The 22,871-nt window shown below is 40.0% G+C and overlaps 1 protein-coding gene across 10 annotated transcripts in view; it reads right to left on the reverse strand.

The window, feature by feature from the left end:
- The window catches only part of EBF1 (EBF transcription factor 1), a 265,638-nt gene that overhangs the window by 26,072 nt on the left and 216,695 nt on the right, over window positions 1–22,871 (reverse strand). For all 10 annotated transcript variants that reach the window (XM_085073848.1, XM_085073843.1, XM_085073842.1 and 7 more), the window contains exon 11: window positions 4,970–5,058. In XM_085073848.1, coding sequence (XP_084929974.1) covers window positions 4,970–5,058 — 89 coding nt within the window. The remainder of the gene's footprint in view (window positions 1–4,969; window positions 5,059–22,871) is intronic.

The following is a 22,871-nucleotide window of genomic DNA, read 5'->3' on the forward strand; positions in this document are numbered from 1 at the left end:
TGCCCTTCAGTGAGCAGTGCCTCTGTCCCTTTGCTCTCTCCTTTCAGACTCTCTGCATATTCCCAGACTTCCCTCTGACATCCATCACTCCATAAGGATGATACTTTCATAGTTACCTCACGTCTCAAAAGCTTTGATGCTCTCTCTTGAATATTTTCTATAGGATAAAGAAAATATCAGACCCCAGAAACATAAACAAGCTCCTCAGCCGAGTGCTCAAATTGTTAGAAAATTTAGCAAACCCCAACTGTTGAGGGTGCAATATCAACCTTTACTCTGGTCTCACATGTCTAATTTTTACAGTAGAATGTAGAAACCGCCAAGCACATCCCATGTCCTCCTTGCTGTACAGATGAACTCCAGTAGTTCCTCCTCACATGTTCCCCCTTCCTGCCCACACTTTGAATTAAAGTTCTCTAACGACTCTCTTGCTACACTGGGTGGGAAAAAAAAAAAGTGTTTTCTTAGCTGAAAATGACTAACTTGGGTTAAAATACTGTATATGTTGAGTTAGCAGATGGCAATCCTTTCTGGAATTTCCATTGGGTCAGTCTGAAGCAGCAAACCTGAGCTGCATTGTCTTCATTGCTATTTTAACCTCTGCTAGCAAGCCTGGGCCAACCACCCACGTTTAGAGACAACCTTTATTTGCAATATAAACAATACCCATGTCACGATGGATAAAGGGCAGATCTGTGGGATTTCATATGGAAAAAGACAACTGCTTTTGCCAGCCACTGATTCCTAATAAGCACATGTCTTCTATTAGTGTCCTAAACGAGGAGGTGGGCTATGTCTTGGGGGGTTTAATGACTGACCAGAGAAAAGGAGCTGAAGAGAAGGAGGATTCTGGTTACCTGTGCTCTCAGCTCAGCAGGGAGGCCCCTGTGCACTAGAGAGAGAAGCTCCACTTTCATCTACATGAAGAGAAACCAGAAGTAAAGGTCCCTTTCAGGAGGGATAAGGGGTCTCGTGGAGAGCACTGAAGGAACAGGCTGGGAGGGAGAGGACGTCAGATCACAGAGGGGGTTGATGCAATGACTTGCTTCTCAAACACAGAGTGAACAATCTTCTGCTTAATCTAAATACAAGTGATGAGTTGTAGGAGTGGTGAAAATGGCAAATAAAATCTAGGAAATTGCATATAAAGAGGAATCGTTGTTATTAAATCATTTAGGATGGATGTGTTTCAAATCTAGCTCACAGTTGAAGCTGTTTTACAGCTATTGCTGCGGAGTTTTAACAAAATTGCAGAATTGCAACGTGTCTGCCAGGGATTTATTTTAAGGATTGTAGGGTACTTACATGAATGAACTTTAATAGACTCAACATGTTGTTGTGATCTGAACTCTTCAGTGATCTCCACTGCAGTTTATGCACAGAAGAGCCAACAACACGTGTGCATTTGTGTGCATGTGTGCAAACACACGGGATGGAAATGGGGCACACACACGTGCAGGACTGTTCCCAGCTCCACACAGGCTCTCTACAGACTGCTCCTGCAGGACCATGACACCATTTCTCAACCTCAGCATCACAGTGTTCCTTTCCTCTTCTCCCCAGAGATCTCTTGTTTCCTCTGATCTGCCTCCTGTCTGTGTCAGAAAGGAAAGACTGCGCTGCCCAGCACACTCCTGGCACTTGATCTCACTCCAAGCTTGGGGTGCTAATCCCACCAACCTCTCGTGTCTCCTCTGCTGCTTGTGGCTGTGGGGGTGTCTGTACTGACATGCACATCTCCTGGTGACATCCCTGCCCTGGCTGCCTTCCCTGACCTGCTCTGGACAAGGGAACAGCATTCTGGCTCAGGCTGGCTCCACAGCTCAGCTGCCAACAGCAGCTCCCACTCTTTTCTCCAGAAATTATATATTGCATTTCTACTTTAAGCACATCAGCTGTCAATCTAGCAGTCCAAAGATCCTAGTTCCCAGGTGCTCCCATTCTCCTCAATGTGGGAGGACATTCTCCACCGGAGTTCAGCTGCTGGGAAGGAGAAATTATTTCTTAAATTCTTCGTTTTTTCTTTGCCTACTTCCAGCAGATAGTTGGAACATTTCAAAAAAATTCATCCCTAGCATAAATAACGAGCACTTCTGAAAATAACTGGTTCTAAACTTGTGAAGATCAAACTTCTCAAACAGCCTCAATGGTTTTAGAAATGCTGTTAACTCCTTGGCTCTGGAGGTCAGAGCATGTGCTAACACTCACTCGATGGCCTCAGCAATTCTCCTTGACTGCAGGGATAAGTCACAGAGTAGAATGCTCTTGATGGTCCATGGGAAGGGCAGCATGAACTTATGAACACAAAAATTATAACCACTTCTACCTCTGGACAGATCTCTAATTCATCAGTAATGTTTCAATGGAATAATGCCCACAAACCCTAGCAGCAATTAGAGAAATATGATTTGTTTTCTTTATTCAGTGCAAAGACACAAGCTTTTAATGAACAGAAAGTGCTGATGCACTGTCAGGACAACAGGGGAAAATGGAGGGAAGGACTTTGAAAGCTCTGAGTACTGCTCTCCTCTGCTGTTTCTTTTGTACATTTGCCCTCTCTGTTCCACTGTGGAAGCCATATGGCTTCCCACACTCCTCTAAGTAGCCACTGAGAATTGTCTGCAGTGGAATTGTGCCAAAACCCTTCCTGGTTTAATGACATGGGGAAGAGCACTGTGCAGTGCTCACCAGCACAGAGACTCACAGCGTCCTTGATTCTGATCCTGGAGCCAGCAAGAGATGCTGGGAATTGAACCATCAGTGCCTCAAATTCAGAAGTCGACATGTGCCAACCCCTGCTGCATTCAGCCTCTGTGCATGGCATATTAATGAGACTTGAACTTGAGGTCCAACCTTCAAGCTTGCACAGAAGGAATTACCCAAAGACAAAAAGTAAAAGGTCCTCTCTTCATCCTGTTTCCCTCTAAGCTTGCAGCGTTACCAGTTTCTTCACTGAGTTTGTCCAACCCTTAAGAAGTAACCTCTCTTTATAGGCCATCACATCTTACTTACCTCTGCATACATAACCACAATTTCCCTTGATTTAAAGATCTGAAAAACAAGCTCAAAAGAAGACATGGCTGAGGGGACAGATGGCTCAGTGCCCACCCTCACTCTCACACCTTATACCTGCTAAATGTTAGAGTCAGGAGATGAAGCTAGGAGAAGCTTTCTTCTGACTGCTTATGGCAGCACAAATGTGTGGTTCCATTCTCACTCTAAGTGGGAAAGAGGAGGATGCTCAGCCTGGAGGCTGCATCTCCCCATTCCCACACCAGCACAAAGGGGGATTGCTGGGGACTCCCTCAGTGCCCCAGGTGTCAAAAAGGAGCCTAATTCCTGTGGAAGTTGCTGATGCACCACAACCCCTGGCCACATTACCCAGTTTGGAATTGCCCAAGTATTATTTTATTTGAATCTCCTATTTAAATGAAATCCATGGCCATCTATCTGTCAGAGGCAATATCAGGTTCAGAGTTTTGCAGCATTTCTTTTAGGCCTTGCAAATGCCTGCTGCATAGTGAAGGCTGGTTTTCTCTTTTCTGATAAACTATTTTTCTCCAGAAACACATTTGGCAGCAGAGGCAGGATAGAGATGAAAAAAAAGCCTTACAGGAGGATGCTCTCTTTCTTTGGAATGAGTTGCACCTCTGGAGTGAAATCTGACAAGCCATGAAAGCTGTGTCCTGCTGCAAGTCTGTCCAAATGTTAGGGAAAGGGACAGCTTGCAGAGAGTGAACAGAGCCAATGGTAAATGTAACTCTCCAGGACAGCATGTTTCTCTGGTGGTAAGAGGGAAGGACAACACATCAGTGACCCCAAAACCACAGCCTGCAGCTTTTGTAGGCATAGATAAAAGACTGAACAAGCCTGTAAAAAACATGTACTGAATTTTATTTCTTTCAAGGAATTAAACAAATTAAGTTGTAGTGTTCAGGAAATCTTCCCACCTTTCAAACACTTTAGAAATATAACAAATCAAAACCTCCAACAATCCCTAATGAAAGCCTGTGGACAGCTCAGGGAGCTACAGAAGAAAGGTCATAAGTATTTCCCAGTCTCAAAGGCTATACTGGATCTACATTCACTGAACAATTCATTTATCTGCGTCTCAGGTCTGCAAATCCACATTTTCTTTTCCATAGGGAGTGTTCTGATTCCCTGTCTCACTCAGTAGCAGCACAATGCTACAGCAGATAAAACACATGGTGGCAGCTGGCCACAGACAGTGACTCCAGCTCACCACTATTGCTCAGAGCTCCTGTGGACACCAGCACCACTTAAATCCCACCCTCCTTCTCAAGCATGCTCCAAAACTCACTGCAAATTCTGATCTGAGTGCAATGCCAGTGTTTTCCCAGTACAAGAAGTCTACCTGAAAGATGCTGTTTCTCCCCCAGCTTTTGCTTGACAAAAAGCAACAAAAAAACCTCACTGATTTTCGTGGGTAAAAACATGACTTCACTACACAATGCTCTAATTATATCAGCAATCCTGAAATAAATCAGTATATAACCATTATTATACTAAACCCCTACATGATGCAGCAGCAATAGACACACATCCAATTAACTTGATTTTATCAATGGTGAAGTTCTCAAAATTCTGCTGGCAAGTGCTACTGACACCAAAGCCAAAAAGCATCATTCTCATATGAAAGCACTGCTCAGGTCCCAAAATGTTAACCAGAAAAGATGTTCATTGTTGAGTATTTTAAAACACAGAGAAAGATTTGTGTTTAAGAAAGGCAAGAGCTGTTGGAGTTAGCTGTGACTGAGAAGACAACACAAGTCTCCTAAGACTCCAGAGGAGTTGCAGATTTGGCCTCCTTGGCCATGCCTCTGTTTCAGGTTATCTGGGTTGGGTACCAAACCAGTACCATTCCATTTACAGCGTCTTGCAATTTCAGACAAAACCATGCAGTAACCATCTTTCCCATATTTAATAAAACAATAAACTTTGTGCTGACCTTTGGCAAGCGTTCGGGGTCACCAGGGTGCCGGGGGATAACCTTCTGTAACCTTTGGAAACCATAGTCAATGGTGGGTTCATTCAGAGCTGAAACAACAACAAACAACAGCGTGATGTGACAAAGGCACAGAAATGGCTCAGGTGACAATGAGCAAAGGCACTGAGAGACCATGGCAGGGCCATGGCAAAATCCCCTTTTTTAGCTCAGCACTGACTGTGAAATCTTGGTTCAAACACTACTTGAAGTTGGTCCTTTGACTTCAATGTAAACCTTCCCATCTCAGCTCCCCCAGCAAAGCTGCTGGAAGATTTGGGGATGTTGCACAGATCTTCCAAACAGGAAGAAATTATTGTCTCTGAAAGCCACAATGAAATCAATTTGATAAATACCTCACACCCCATGTTTCATGTTGGGTTTTTACTGCTTGCATATTATGAGGAAGGTGATTGGAAGACAAAAGTAATAACTATTCCAGAACCTTTCTTGTTCCAGACTGGATCATACATTAAATCTGCTCCATGTGCAAGGTTCACAAATAATTTTGTTGTGAAATACAGGCATTTGTCTTGGCAGAAGTTTTATTTTTTACTCATCGACACTGACTTCAGCAGCTCAGGCTCCAATCAGCACTAAACCGATCCAAGAGACTTAATAATTAAAAAAATAACAAAAACCATCAATGTTTTTAGTTCATCTTTCCCTAGTCCTTGTCCGATAAAATGGAGGTGAGAAATGGTGAAAGTGGAACACTTTAATCTTCATGAAAATGCTGGTCTGTCTGCATTAATGGAAGCTCTGATTGTGTCAAGCCTTTAAGCACATGCTTATCTGTAAGCACATACTTAAACCCATTTGCTTTCAGCAAAGCAAATTTCAGCATATTATGTTTTTTATATGATTGCCTATAATTACAGGGGACTGCACTGACTGACCTTCCAGCTATATTTCCAGTCATATGATCACTTTAAAACTCAGATGTTAGTGAGACTTCAACATGTGCTTAGAATTTCCTAAGTGCTTTGGTGAACTGGAACAGTCAAGTATTCTCGAGCATCTCTAAACAACAGCACATCTTGACTCTCCCATGCCAATAGAGATGTGGAAATTTTCCACAGCAATTTTGTTCGAAATTTTTGAGTTAAATAGAGGGGAGAAAAAACAATTCCAATGTGGATTTTTATATTGTCAGCCTTTTTTTTTCTTTTTTTGAGGAAAAAAAGAAAATTTTATCTTCGAGTCACTTAAAAGTTTTTCTTATCTTGTGTTAGCTGATTAATAGCAAATAAATATTTCTTGCATGAGGTTTGCTAACAAATTTATGAATGTATCACACACCTGTATGAACTTTATGTGGCTAGAACAATGATATTTTAGCATTGCAAAGAGATTTAGCATCAAACTCCATCTCCCAGCCTCAACGTGGCATAACCTGTCCATATTTCCATGTTTTAAGTGAACATTATTCCATACTCCTAATATTAAAGATCTTCATATTATCATGAAACCAATATCTAATCCCTGGCTTGTTTTTAATTAATTGGCAATCCAAAACAAGCCCACGAAACAATCCCTTTAAATTATTAAATTATTGTTATTTTCAAGCCACATTTCTGCAGCAGATTGTCCACCTGGCAACCCAAAGGTCAGATTTTTATCTCCTCCTGGACCTTTGGTACATCCCATCTCCATTAGCAAATACAGCAATGCTGCTGCAAACTGGGGCAGAGGAAGATGGTGCTGGAGATCCAGAGCTCTCCATGAAAAATGGGTGAAATACAAATGTGGGGCTGCTGGGGACAGGCTGGACAGGCACATGGTCCATCAGGACTTCAACACCCCTCTAACATCAGAAAAGAATCTTCAGACCACATCCTGAAATTGCTCTTACAGTATTATGGTAACACCAGACAAGAAATCCTTCAGGGTTTTACTTTCTGAGCTTTTTATTGCCCCAGAGGTCATGACATCCCTCTGGTCTCCCTGTTTGTTTGGGGTTTTTTCAGGCATTTCCTTTCATCAGGAATATCTGAATGTGATCTTTTATTTATATTCAGGTCATTATATGGAAGGAGTGAGAAGAAGGCTTTTCCCCTGCTTGGGCCCTTTCTGATTTGGGACAGTTGGGCTTTTTTTTCCACATTTCCTTTCACATCCTGGCCCATGCTGACCTCTCAGTTGTGTAGTTTTGTAGAAAATATCACAGTACCTTTCTTTCCAACCCCCTGGGTTCATTACCTCTGAGTTTACTTACAAGGCTGCTTAGTTTAAACCTTCTTCAAATAAATTAATTTACTGCTATTTGTATTTATTATCAAAACTAGCTGTTCCTTGAGAAATTTAAAAAAAAAAAACCCAAACCCCTACAGTTCAAATTTGCATCTCTTTTGCAAATATGTTCGAAGATTTTAGCATGGTTCTGTCAAATGTATTTCTCCTCTAATTCAGTCTAGTTTATGGCCACTTTCCCTTAAGATCCTTTGGGAAAGTAGTTACTAAATTCTGCAATATTATAAATGGAGGCCAGTTCTGAAATCCCCCCAGAGTTAGCAGTCATTTTCTCATATCTTCCTACACGTTCAACACATTTGAAATCCACAGAGTATTTCCTCTGAGTATTTTCTGAACTAAATGGCCGAAAAAAAAATGTTAATTTTATGGTCCAATCTCACAAGGCATCAAGCATACCGTGAGAGATAGGGAAAACTTTCTGCCTCAAATAGCTTCAGCTTTACTGTAGTAGTGGGGAAAGGCTGCAAGAGCAATCTGCAGGGTTGGGTCCTAAACTGCCATTGTCAAATACCAGTCATAGGTCTGTAACCTTTCAACCTTTCAATCTTAGATTTAAAAATAAATAAAGAAATAAATAAATAAAAATTAAAGAAAGAGAAATATTTTGTTGCCTGAACATCTGACCACAGATTGGACAATATCAGCCCTCCATGTTTTGTTCATTTACAACCCAAGTCCAGTGTAATTAATCATCTCCAAAGAAAGAGATCTGTTCATACATTTAACTCCACCTCCAGCATTAAAGCCAGAGCACTTGTGTGTCAGGAGCTGAAAAACTCCACAAAAAGGGGTTATTCTCATCTCCAAGCAGTGCAGAAGAGCTGCTGCAAGGTCAGACTGCAGCTCCCTGCAAGGTTTTCCTCTGCCCCAGTATGTGTTACTGGTCTCTGCTGTTGAAGTCCATCCACAATAATTCAAATAATCGTTTTCTTTCCATGATTAGAAAAAAAGAATCAATCAGAAATACCAACTCTCTATTTGTGTTCTTGACATCCATACATTAAAAACAAGCTAACACATGTGGTACTTAAAATGCATTCCCATTACCTTATATTTTAAAAGTACTATGGAAAGTACTAGTAACTTTAAAAAACTGTACTAAATTCAAATAGGTCCCAAGGCTAATGGAAGCAATTTGTATACCAACCCAAACTGACTGGCCCACTTTTCAAAATACAGGTATGATAATCTTGTGGTTTTAAAAGGACATTTAAATTGAAAGACTGTGAATTTAGTACATAATTATACCAATAGAACCCTTTAACTTGTCAACTTGTAAATCTAAAAGGCTATCAATCATTTCTAAAGAGGAAATAAACCTTAAAATTCTTTGATTGACAGTGCTTATTTTTTATGTGGAAGAAAAAAAAAATAGGAGTAAAGTGGCCAGAAATCCATTTACAAAAGTACATTGTTTTACATAGGTGAGTAAAAAGCCAATAATTACACCTCCAAAAGACATATAAATCAAGGTAAGTACTTTTCCCTCACTTACATATTTTAAGTTGCAGTAAACTTCAGGTAACTTTTTATTAAAATACTTTTCCAAATGCAGAGCTTATTGAAGCCATTAATAGAGTAGCATTTTCATTTAAGCTAATATAATCATTTTTGCAAATACAAGATTTAAGCCATTTTTCTCCTTCCAAACAATAAACTTTCAGCCTGTCTCTTGTGTGAATTAACTAAAATTACACCCAGGTGTACAAAATCTGTCTATCTATCCTAGTGTATGAGTTAAGGCACAATATTTATTATTCTTACCATTTTATGAATTACTTCTTAAACCCTTGAGGAAGAACTTTCTTTCAAATTAGACTCTAACAGAATAAGCCATGAAGCTCTTTATGCTGCAAGTCTAAAGCCATAACTCATAAAATCTAAGGCTTTTAATCACGAAAATGCACAATGTCTGTGGAAATAAGGATGTGTACATTACATTCATCTTTTCAAAGTCCAACTTATTTTTCAACAAAAATGCTGCTTATGCCTCTGAGAAAAAATGTTTCCATCATAACCATAATTTCAAATTCTGCACAAATAATTTTAATAACCACATGCAGATAATCCACCATCTTTAAAAGTCTTTTTTTTTTCAAACTAGTCAGTGGAGGGCTTTTTTTAATATTTCCCATAATGAATTCCTACTGTGTCAATAAAGCTTTGCTTGTTAATTGAATGACTGTCTGATGTATCTGAGAGAGGAATTTGTTTCTCTGGCCATGCTGCCAACTTACAGCAGAATGATCGACACTTAATATCAGCAATTAAAAGGACCTGTTCAAATATCATATGGAATTCGTAGCTTGGGGTAGTGTAGGAGAGATCTTCACCAAGGAAAACTCATTCAGCAAATGCAGAGAGTAATTGAATTAGACACATTTTAACATTATTATTCAAAGAAAAACAAACACACACTACATAGAAGCATTATGGAAATATTTCAGAATGTAAAACATATCCAGTTAATTTGTTTCCCATGCATTCATGGTTTCATTTACTCCTTTTATTTTTCAGTCCTTGTTTCTTTTTCATTCTGTTTGACCCAAAACCAATGAGAAAGCAGCACTTAGACCTATGAACTTCCCATATGCTTTTCCAGTGGAAAAGGCTGAAAGGAGAGGGAAGAGACTCTGAGAGCTCAAACAACCAAAATAAAAAGGCTGAAGGCTACAAAAAAATTTCCTTCAGGTCTACAGGCCTGACCATCCCTGACTCAGATGAGACATCTTGATTGTTTTAAGGGAAACACTCAGGGAAAGGCTGTAGTGGGAATTAAATACCCCCAGTGTGTTTGGTGCTGTGGTGCACCAGGGAGTTGCTGCATCAGCAGAATGGAAGAAGATTCTTTAGACTCTTCCCCTGTTTGTTCACAAATTTAGTTTGAAAATTTAGCACCAAAACAAAATCAGACAGCTGGTGACAAGTCTTGAGCTACAGTGTCAAAGAAGTGGGGCTTTGGGGTCTCCAACACACTTGTTTTGGGTTTTTTTCCTGTCAGATGAGAGAAACTTCATCAGAATATAAATAACAGGTGACTCTGTGTCTCAACACCTCACAGCCACAAAAGACTTCTGCTGAAAGCCCCTAACCCTAACAAAATACAACATTGACTCCAGAAGATGGGAGTAGGACAGGATAGACCATAATAATGTTGAATTCCAGGTACTAAAATGCCAGCAGTGCTAATGGATGGAGTTACAAAGCAACATTTTGACACGAAACCCACCAACCCTTATGCACAGTGGCCTCTTTCTGCCTGCTCTACAAAGACAGAGAAAAAAACCCACTTCAAAACCCCCTCGTCAAATGAGAAAAAGTCTGTTTTGCAAATCTCCCTGCAAAGAGTTTTCCTTTGCTAATTAAAGCTCCTTAAATGAAAACATGCAAGTATTTGAGCTGTTGGTTTTTGTTGTTATTGTGAGTTTGTCTTGCTTTTTCTAAAGTTTTCTTTCCGCTGACTTTCCCTGCAGTGTTTATTCCCACAAGCAGTGGAAAATGGAAGTGGGTGGGAAGGCAAGAGTCTGCACAGAAAGGTCTGGGCTAGTAAGGCCCTTCCAGTGCTAACCCAGAATTTCCTTGTTTTTCTGGTTTTAGGACTTAAACATGCTCCTGTGCACTGAATTTCCATTTTTAAAACCAAACCGCGACATTATGTCTTTTTTTTTTTCTTAATTAGAAATAAGGGTATTCAAATTGTAATTCCTATATTTTATTGCCACATAATTCCCCAACAGACACCACTTGTACATGTCAACAAGGAGGAAAATGCAGGGCTGAGTCAAATGATGAACCTAACACAGACATCTCCTGAGTTTCCCCAGTAGCTGCTCTTTACCTGAGCTAAAGATGCAACAGGCCAGTGTTTGAGGCAGCTCCACTGTGTCCATTAGTGTTATTACAAATGTGATAGACAGTGTGGTATTTTCGTCCTGAAAACAATGTTTTCCCAGCAACTAAGAAGCAGAGGATTATTCCCTTCCCACCCAGCCCACTCTCTGCAGCCAGAGATTGAAGTGTTGGAGATGTAAGGAATGCATGTCTTGAGCCCCAGTATTTTATGAAAGTTACAGGATGCAATTATGAGATCTGCCTAGCAAGAATCAGGTGTTGGTTTCTCCAAACACATCAACTCTGAATGTTCACTCTTAGCAACATGCAATGTGGCTTGGGGAAAAAAAATCAAACAATTTGTGAGCTTCACAGTTTCTTCTTCCTCTGACTGTGCTGATCTCTTGTCTAATGGGGAAGATTTGGCCTTAAGGGAGTCTGAAAGAGTCCAGTTTCAGGCACTGGAATTTAAACATCCCAATTTCACAACAGGCTGGTGGAATTCACTGGGGGTGTGCATAGGGAGGGCCAGAAGGAAATGAATGCCTGTTGGTTACTTTGTCTGGCTCTCCAGGTTAATTGATGCATCTTTGGCAGTGATTATAAAAAGGGGAAAAGAGCATTTACGTCTGAATATTTTCCAGTTTTTTCAGACACATTTTGGCAGTGTATGTCAGCATGCAGCAAAAAATTTACTGAAAATGGCTGGTTCTCAATGGCTTGATCCTTCATTTAAATAAATAAATAAATAAATGCACACGTACACACAACCATGGAAATGCATCCAAGCCAAGATTTAAAATAATAGGTGCATATTATTATTATATAGGAGCATAAGGTTAGTTATAAGATCTATATTTAGACCTACTTTAAAATGCTTTAAAAATAAAGACACTGCATTTATTTTTAAACTCTTGGCTCAGAGACAGATGCAGAGATGTACCATACAGAGTGTGGGAGATGCTAAACTGTCACCTCAAGTAACCTTTTCTTTCATTCTGTATTCTGCATATTTTCAACATTTTTTCCTCTGCATGCACTTCTCAAATTCCACAATGCACATGCAGACACCTTTAAAATTGTCATAGGGATAATTCTGGATAACACACAGGAACTTTTTTCTTTTTTCACCCTTCACAAACTCCATTGGGGTAGACAGTATTGAAAACCACTGTTGAAATATGTTAGTATGCAGAAATATTTCCTTTTGAGTAAGTGCCTTTCTCACTTTTAACCTTGTTATTTCTCATCATCTCTTCACATTATTAAAACAAAATAATTACTACCAGGGGATGCATAAATGAAAAACTCAGTATCCTGTGTGAATTCCTATCAGAAGTATCTTAGCCTAAATTTGGCTGTTTCTCAGAATTGTAGAATTCTGATATGCAAGAGCACTATGGTCAGAGCAAAAAGGAATCTTCAAGAGAGAAAATTGGAAAAACACCAGCTACCACATCCAAAATCTCTGAAAATGAGATTCACAGGAAAATACAAGTAGAGCTGAATCATAAAAATGAGATGAATTATGCCTAGCTGTAATGAATATGATAGGTGTGGTGCTCTTGGAAGGGGCTGACCTGCTGTGAGGTTTAATTTAGGTCTTTAATCCCTCTCCATAACTAAATTTAAATCCCTTGAGAAAACAATAGTTTCCAAACACCTTTATTTCTTAATATTAGCTTTGATTTGTCTACATGAAATTGCAGTAAGGCTACTCACCCAAAAGCAAAAGGACCACTTTGGCAATACCCTTGATGATGCAGCAAATTGCTTAACATCAAAACAGTTGAGTTTGTTCTTTCCTAGTTTGTAACATTTAAATAGAAATGCATAATTTGAGAGCTTTCAGTAGTCCCTGATTTCAGCAGCAGATATATCACCTGCTTCCACAATTGTTCAAGGTTTGGAGTTTTTTTTTCTGCAAAAATTTTGCCAATAACTCTTATCAAGGGTAAAAAAATAAAAAATAAAAAAAAAATCATAACAGCCTGTCTGATAAACATGTTTCCCTGCCCTCACACCCCAGTGAGCACTGTGACACTACACTTTTATCATCTAGTGTGTGCTCAGAATGAGCTTAGAACAGCAATTGCCAGGAATAGGCAGGCGATAAACTGCATTGATTTAACACATCTTGTTTTCAATCATGCTCGGATTTTCTGAGCACGCATTTTTCCTGTACTTCAGCTTGTAGCTTTTATCTGACGAGCTGATCCCTTTTCACTGGAAAATGAAAAGGTCGCACAATAAGACACGGTTTACTGGAACTTGAGCACGCACCAGGGAAAGTATTTTAGATAAATACTGTCAGACATAGTGGAGCTGAATTTCAACAACACAATTGCTAAACAACAATACTTATTACTCTCTAGAACAAGCCTACAAGCAACTTATGGCTCACAGCAGGGGAGATCTCAGAGTTAGGCTCAATAGTTAAAGAAATCTTTTCCAAGCTTGTTTAAAGATGCAGTATTGCTTTTGCCTTGCATGCACCAACCAGCCCAACCCCAGGACCAAACTAAACACCCCCTGAGTTGCTTTCCTAGGTAACTTAGAAATTATGGAAAACCACAGCAATGACTTTTCTTATTCTTTTGTCTTTTTTTTTTTTTTTTTTTGGCAGAAAGGTGATTGACTACATGCTTGATTTAATTTAATCAAATGGAGTTCTGGGTGCTGGTAAAAATAAAATTATCCAAATGTGAAAGTAATTTAACTGAAACTAATTCATTAACCAAGGTGAGTTGCTGAGGAGGTCAGTAAACAAGCAAGGAGTAATATGGCATGAACCATCTACCAAAGGTACAGTGGGCTCAGAAGAATAATTCTAATTCATTTCCTTCCTCCCACTGAAGTAACTGCAATGATCCTGATCCATACATTACTAGAAGCAAAATATCCTCTCTTTTTTTCCTATTAGAAGGGGCAAAGAAATTTTCTAGGTTATTTTTTACTGCACTGATTATACCCAAGAAAAGATACCCCCGATTCTTCATGGAAGCTGCAACACAAAGGGAAGTCTGAAAACCAAAGCATTATCCCCACAAACCTCCTCCCCATTTCTCAGCAACATCAGTGCAAAACTGGTGTGAAACATTTATGTTTCTCTTGCTTCTTCTGAATGTGCTTATTATTCATTTAGGTCCAGCACAAACTCATCTTAAATTCACTTTGTCCAAGATAGTGAACCAGTTTAAAGCAGAACCATTCTGGCAAATTTTCTGAAACTATACTGACCCTGGCTGAAGTTTAGTTAGTCTGCTGCATTTATACATCACATAGCCAAGCCTCCAGCTCTAGTCAGAACCATCCATTTTTCAGATATTCCGCTCACACTGTAAGTCTTACAGAAAGCATATCATAAATATTATTTAAATAACATTTTTGAATTACAATTTTAAATAGGCAAGTCACAAGCAAAGGGATAGACCTCAAGAAAAGCATAAAGCAAAATCCAACTTTGCATGCAATGCCACTTTACATTTAGCTCCATGAGCCTGACTGTGAGAGAACTCACACAAGCATCGATTTCTCCTTCTCACCTGGCAAGGTGGTTTTTGGGTTTTTTTTTGCTACACGAGTAAGTTGAAAATCCGTGCTGCATTTTAGGGTTATCTCATGCAACACAGGCAGAATCCTGATATGTCTTCTCCATTAAGTGCTCATAATCCCAGAAATGAAAGTAACTCATTTCTTCCCAGGGTGCCTGTTAACTGAGAAACTCATCCTAATTGAATGCACAGCTCAGTTAACCATCTTCCCACCGCAAACCATCGGTGCAGCTCTGCCAGGTCCCTCCCTGCCTGAGGCTGGGCAGAGGAGGGGAAGTGCTGGAGGTGATGAGAGAACACAGTCAAGGGCTGCTGCTCCTGGCAGAATGAGGGCTCTGGGGCTGAACTGGATTCTGCTAAATTGTGGGCATTAGATCACCTTGCCAGTCGATTGCAGAGGAATCAACAAACCCTGCAGCTCTGCCCCCAAACACGAGTTCAGTACCCTCCAACAGCCTACAGAGAGATTGCTGCTCTGGAATCTGCAGCCTCACAGAAGGGAAGAGGAAGCAAAAATAATTACTTATATCCCTCCCTTCTCATCTTGCCTCTCTTCCACCCTCACAATTTGCCATCTAGAATATACTTGGTATGCCAGTGAAGATGAGTATGGAAATCAAAACATCTGAGGTGCAACCATTTGCCTACAAAGCTGATGTTTTAAAAAGAAACTGTAAAAGGCAAGAAAGTGAGGAACCAGCCTGAAAATCACTGTCCTGTTATGAAATATTCCCAAAATTTTATTTACAGCAGGAATGAACTTTGGTTCCTCAGTGGTCACTGCTGAGTTTGGGACACACAGCAAAATATCTGAGCTGGTTGATGGCAGCCCAGAGCAGTAACCACATCCCTGTGCACAACTAACACTATTCTGAGGGAGCTGAAACTTTTCTGCACTCCGACAGGGCTCACCAAAATTAACTACCCTCATTTTAATAGAATTTTAGAAAGTATTTTAAGTGTTATTGGATTAATTTTTCCTAAATTGGAAATATTAAAATTTCCCTAATTAACACAGAGATGTAATAAACAGAATAAAGATTGGGAAATGAATAGTAAATAGAGTGAAAGATATAAAGTAATGGTGGATAACTTTACCAACTTGTGCTTGTTTATTTCCTAATTTTCTAGATATTGTTGGCAGCCTACAGGAAAATTCAGATCTCAGCTCTGAATTTATCAATAAAATACCTTCCAAGTAGCATAGTATTGTCGTTTTCTCTTGTATGAAAAAAATACCTGCTTTCCATCCAATGCAAAACAAAAGCAAACCCCACTGAAATGGATTACATTATTCTGCACATTTTTTTTTCTAGTAGATTTCATAAGAACTGTTGTCATAAAAAAATTGCCACCAAAATCTATGTGTATTGTATTAATATGCCTCAAAGTTCAATACCGACACAAACAGTATCCTCAGGTGATAAAAACAAAGGTGCTGCAAGTGTGACATGAAAAAAAAAGAGTATTCAAATGTTAAAATCTAATTTAGCAATTTGCAAATTGCCTCTCTAAAAGGAGGAATTTAGCATTAATCTTGCTGGAAGTGGCATATTTATCAAGAACTGATTTGCAGCTTTCCAGGCAGTAAGCAATAACATAAATACACTTCTGGGTCCATCAGCACCATGCAAGAGTGAGCTTGAACAGACAAACCCAGGGAGGGCCTGGGTGTGTGAAGGATTGAGCACCTGGCTGCCAGAGTTAATCAGTGTGCACAGAGGATGCACTGATGCTGCTGCTCCAAAGCAGCTCCATCACACTGCCCCGGGGTATCTCTGCTCCCTGCTCTCCTGGGCAGTGTGTCTATCCCAGCTCCAGGGATGTTTTCCTTCCTCCTACATGACCTCCTGACCCCTGTGCCAAGCCCATCCTCTCTGTCAGGACACCTTTGCTCAGCAAGGAGGACACAGGGAAAGAAAGGGATGGGATTGCAAAAATGCCCAATATCTTGGGCTTCAGAGAAAATCACTTTGGTTTTGCACTGCAAGCCCTGTGTTGATGCTGGCCAGCCCATGCATGCCCATGGGCAGCTGTGTCCATCCCTGCAGAGCCTGGCCATGGCCAGGGGGGGCTGACCACACCTTAGAGGAGATGACATCTCAAGAGAGGAGATGCCCAGCAGTGGGGTTTTCTCACTCTTTTGGCTCTGATTTCTACATTCTGTGTGGTCTCTTCCCTATCTGAGCATGACACACATTCAGTGGTAAAAGGAGTTATTGAATATAAATCTCAGTTGTAGCAAATTGAGTAACAAAAGGACAATGACAAGGTTCTGTGCATCCTGCTGGAGCAGATGGATCCTCACTCTCCAAAGCCAAAGCTGGGGGAGACTCAGCAATGAGATTTAATTTAGGACATGCAAACTGGTAGATGCTTTCTTTAAACAGCAAAGGGAAATGCAATGTCACCTTTTTCTTCCCAACTTTGCTTCTTGCACAAAACAAAAGTGAATGAGCAAAAGAAAAGCAAGAAATTCCCATGGGATTCGCCTGCTCTACCTGTCATTTCCTTTTGTTCCCTTTCGTTCCCTTTCCTCCTGCAATTCCCCCCACACCAGCAGCACAACAGAGTCCCCTTCAAAAACTACTATTTCAGTAGTTTATCACAAGTATAAAGTAAAACATGAAGTACTGAAACACAGATAAAAGGAAACTAAATACACCATCTCCTGGGCACCGAGAACAAAACTAGAAAAAAACACCTTTTGTTAACATTCAAATATTCTGAAATTAAATAATTGGAAAGGGAGAGGTGGGACTAATCCAACTCTGGTTTAAAGCTTTTTATACTGTGAAATACCACATTATTCTATAGGCAGCATTCACCATCAGCTAAATTGACCCACTGAACTCTGGTGTAAGAGTCAGATGGCAGAATTTAGTTTCAAGCACTCTTGAAAAAGTACTCAGGGTTGACTTTTATGACATCCAACTACTAAGCATGCAAATCATTATTTATTATTTTTTAGGCTTTCAAATCTCACTGGATTAAAGAAAACATTACATGATTCAGTCAGAATTTTTTTAGCTCTGTATTCTAATTAGATTATGATTGTGGGGACCTTAAGTTTCAGGGTATTTACCCAGCAAAGATGTATTTCCACCAGCAAGAATGAAGTAGCACTCTTTGTTGTGAACCTATGCAGTGGTTTTTTGCCTTAGTATAAGAACTCTTTCCACATTAGTTGGCATCATACATTCCTTGTAATTTATAGCAGTCCTGAATTATTTCTCAGTTTTAGAGCTGTGGAACAAACAGCCACAAAACCATAAAATTTAGGTACCTATGCCTATTTAAAAATCCCAGCAGGCACCTAAATGAACTTTCAGGACTCTAAACGCAATTAAAATTCTGACTTTGAGTAACAGATTCAAACTTACACAAGAAACCTGAGACTCAAAAAAAAAGGGTTTTTGCCATTGGAAGACAAACTGCAGTTCACCAGTGCCTGGACCTGCAGTTTGCACTGTCTGGAAGCATCAGGAGACATCAAGATCCTTCAATCAGTCAATTTTTCGTGAACTAAATCCATAAATAATCACAAGGGACAAAATTCAAAATTTGTTGCTCTGTGCTGTGCTGGGCAAGGGTAAAAGAGTCACCTGTTGGGCACAAGATTTCAGCAGTGAACTGCAGAGGAAAGGAGCTGTGAGTCAATGATAACCTCTCATTCCAAGCACATAAGGCTTTTCAACTTCAAAAGGCACTAATGAGCAAAAATTAGTATCTGCCCATCCCTGTACTATTGCCTTCAAGCAGAATTTATTCTATTTGAAGTCTTTTTTTAAGGTATTTGTATTCTTAATTTATTCCCAGTTATCATGAAAGCTTTTGGAGACATGGAAGATCCCCCCCAAAAAATGACATTTAGTGATTGTCATTAATTTCCCATTTCACAACAGGTTGCACAGAGGAAAAGCAGTATTTTCCAAAATGTGGTGTACAAAACTCCAGGACCCCAAAAGTCCTGCAAATATCTCTTGGTGGCTCATGAAGGGGAACCAAGAGAGGTGCAAGTCTGTTGTCAGCCAGTTTAAAGCCACTACACAAATTATTGTTCAAAGGTCTTTGCATTTGTACTGGAAAATATTTAGGTGTCCACAACCCTGAAAAATGTTGAAAAGAGACTGCAATAGATGGTTTGTTGGCACAAGCTCTCCTCCCGCTGGAAGATTTGCTACATACATTGAGGCACCAGCTTGGAAGATTGTGGATATTTTCTGCTGAATGGGGCCCTTGGAGAGGAAATATTTGATTTACTGCAGAGTTCTCATTTCCCTGAATTGCAAATAAAGTGTAATTTGATTAAATGTAAATGAATCCTACAATACTTTTGGTGGCTTGTCTGAAACAATTGATTGTAATGGGCATCCATCATTTGGCTTGATTTTAATTCAGAGACAAAAAAGGCAAAATGAGAAAACTAAAGCAAGTGCCACTAACATTCTAGAGCTGGAGCAGTCGAGACTCCTGGCGTTGGACTGTCATTCCCATTGTTCTCAGAGTAGAGGGGAAATGTAAAAGCAAAAGCAAGAGAATAATGGGAAACACATACATAGAAGTAGATCTAGAGAAAAATTAAGCTTTTTCACAAGGAGTTCTGTTAAATCAGCTTAAGGAGCACAATTTGTTAAATTTATTTTAACATCAATATTCTAAAATGAATAAGGAAGATGAATATTGCTCCGTGTTTCCCAGATAGAAGAAAAGCTTTGTTTTTATAGATCACCCAAGTCCTTTTTCACCAAGATAATTTCCAAGTGCAAAATACCAGCTTCAGCAGTTCTTGTGGTTTGAAATAATAAGAGAAGTGAAATTACTGATACATACCAGCTTGATAAACTTTTGGTGTCACTTTCTTCAAATGTGGAACTACTCCAACCACACAGATAATAATAGATGACCAGATTGTAACTGCTTTATTGCTTCTTTTCCCCCATAAATTTTAATTTTGGAAAGTTAAGTGAAAAATGTGGTTTCAATTTCCTACAAATTGCACACAATTGGGTTTTAACAAGAAAATAGAAAGAGATGGTACGTTCTTCGGAGCGAATTAGGGAGAGGAGTTTGTTTCTTTGTCTTTCAGCGTCATCAGAATAACAAAGTACAAAATGCAAAAAAGATGACTAAAAAAAAAAAGCAGCTGTACAGCGTACTAAGAAAAGCACTGAGTAATTCATTACCTAAATAAGCTCTGAGCAATTTAACAAGCTAATACCTGCCCTAGCCTTTCTCCCCTCCAAGAGAGGTTTTTGGGGAGATGGAAGATGCCCTGGAGTTGGTAAGAGCAGCACCAAGGGACCCTGCCAGTGCTGCCAGCAGAGAAGGGAGGGAGCTCAGCTCAGGATGAACAGGGAGGTGACCAAAGTCCAACCAAACCCATTGGTCAGCACAGCTATGAAGTGGGATGGTGGAGATTAAATTACAAGATGGAAAATCCACTAAATGCTGTAGTCAGGCAGTCAAGACTTGTAAGGTAAGGTAAGGACAGTAAGGACTGTCTTGTGAACCTTAGAAAAATTCCATGAAAGTGTGAAATGGTTGACAATTACATTCCTAATTTAATAGAACACTTGAGTAACCTAAAGAGTTTCCTTGACTTCCACCAAGTTGTTTGTCTGTTTCTATGTAAGGATGGTCTTGAACCTAAATGATACCAATGATTTAGAGCTTTTTAAAAATATAGTGAAAATTAGGTAGCAATGTATGTAAATATGGGGCTTTTAACAGTTTTCTTTAAATAGTTTAAAATATGCAGATCTTATGGAAAAAATAGGAAACAAAAGAGAGTAATTTTAAATGAATTTTAGTGCAAAAGAAATTTTCATTATGAGAGTGTATGTGAAAAAATCAATTTCCTTGAGAAAAAAAATTGTGGCACGGTAAGTAGCACTTCAGGGGGAAAACCCAGCTTCCATAAAAATTCAAATTACTGAATTTGCAAAATCTAAAGGGACAAAAGTTATTAGGGAATTACTGCACAAATTTGAGAAAATATCTGTAATGAGTTTCACGCAGCTTTGGACCTTATTACACAAATCCCTAGTAAAATTTTTTTTCTGTAAGAAAACTTTCATTGGCCAATAACTGTAAACCTCAAACTGCTTTCTAAAATCACGTATGTGACCTGATGAAACAGCTCAACTGCTCTGCTGACAGCCCATGCCATGGTTGTTTCCTGAGTTAGATGTGACACACATTTTCTGTCTGTCCTCTGACTGGAATCACCAAAGGTGGAAAAACCCCACAGGCATTGCCAGCACCTTAAAAAGACGCTGCTGCCCCAATACCTCAATTCACAAGAAAATAATTCCTCCAGTGAATGGAAAGGCCTGGTTCTACCTCCTTCCAGAGGCAACAGCCTGTCCTCAGATTGCAATTGTCCCTTCCTGCCTGGAGATGCAAAGAGTGAGGAGAAGAGGGTTTTCTTCACCCCACGTGTCCCCGCAGAGTCAGAACACACACCTCAGTCATTTATCATCATGCCAGCTCAGCCTGCCAGCTTGACAAGGATTTTTCCCCCGGGGCTTCTAAACTAGAAATGTTATTTAGGTTACAAAAACAATTGCACGTTTTCTGCTTCCTGAGCCAGTGCAGACCTGCGAGCATGCAAATGAAAGGATCTGAAAGCTGCCAGGGCTGTGGCCACAGCACATCCCTCACCCTCCTTGGCCAGGGAAAACACCCAGGGATGGAGGGAGAGCTCTGCAGAGACACCACAGCCACTGCAACCTCTGCTTGCTTCCCTATCGATGGTTCAACTCTTCCTGCAGAGCCCTGCAGTTTACAGAAAGCAATTTCCTTTGGCCTCTGCACCAGCCATAGATTATTTTCTTCCTTTCATTTTTCCTCCCTTCCCCCCCATTCCTTGAGCAGAAGTGTCTGGTTCACTCTGCCCTCCTCACTGTGTGGATTAAAGGGGGAAAAAGGACAAACCTTTAGCCCAACAATGCTGAGGATCCAGTGCAAATCCTGCAGATCAATGTTGGCTGAAATTTGCAGGAGGCCTGGTCTGTTCAGAACTTGCTCATCTGGTCTGGATCCTATTTCTAGATGATGCTCAAGGGATGCAGAAAGTTTGCAGCACATACAGAGCAGCTTCCTCACAGAGCAGGATGCACCTTAGCTTTCACAAGTTGCCCTCTTACAGGAGGGCACCGTTTTTTTACCTCACACAATTTCTTCTTAATTACTTCTTTTTTTTCACATAGGTAAATCTTATCTGTGCTCATTATAAAACCCTCGCTGCTAAATTATTTATGCCAAACAATCAAGTGTGGTACCTTTGCAGATGTCAGCAGATAAACAGAAATGCAATGTTGCATGATGGAGTTTAATGCTGTGGAAATGTCGGGGCGCTTATTTTAAAATTCCACTGACCTTTGCTGTCCTTTTTTCAACTTTTGCTTATTGCCACAGTGAGGAAACACCGCAGCGAGATCGGGAATTTTTATAGGAGGATCCTGAAAGTCAATATTTAAGGGAAGCATGTTTCCTCAATGACACCATTTCTGATTTCTGTGCTATCAAGAGAGGCAGCACAGAGGCACCATTAATCCAGACCATGGGCAATGTGTGATACAGCAAAGAGCAAAACACGCAAAGCCAGACTACAGGGTTGCCTGAAGAGGAGCACAATGTCTGCATGTTGTTATGGGGGCTACTGAGACATTAAGATATTACAGGTTTGTGGTTATTTGGGCGGTTCCTCTCTTTCCCTGCTGGCAGCCCAGGCTCTGTGGGACCTGTGTAACAAGGCAATAGTGTCTGGAAATAATGAGCAGGGGAATGCAGTGCTGTTCTTTCATTGCAGTGTTAGGTGCGATGTTGCACACTAAAGCACAGGATCAATACTTCCAGCAGCAACCCGTTCAATACACCTGAATTATTGCTTCATTTTTCTTCTTATTATAGATGAGTTGTGTTATTATTTTCCCCAAATCGATATTTTACAACCTTTTTTATCCGTTTCTCCATAAATTTTGTGATTACTTTAAACTGGGAATTCCGGTACACTAAATAAGATGCAGTATCTGAGAGGTAGTGAATGTACCAACACGATTTTTTACTCCAGACACTGCTTAAAGGCAGATCCTAATCAATAGCTAAGTAGGAAAATTTTTACGTAAGAAAGTTGGAAGCGGCACCACGCTCACAAAATGAAAATCCAGGTTCCTAGGAAATACTGGCTGCAAAAGTATTTTAGAAATAGGGGGAAGGAG

The sequence above is a fragment of the Lichenostomus cassidix genome, chromosome 13 (genome assembly GCF_008360975.1).
Source record: "Lichenostomus cassidix isolate B80296 chromosome 13, HeHo_3.0, whole genome shotgun sequence".
Lineage (NCBI taxonomy): Eukaryota > Metazoa > Chordata > Aves > Passeriformes > Meliphagidae > Lichenostomus > Lichenostomus cassidix.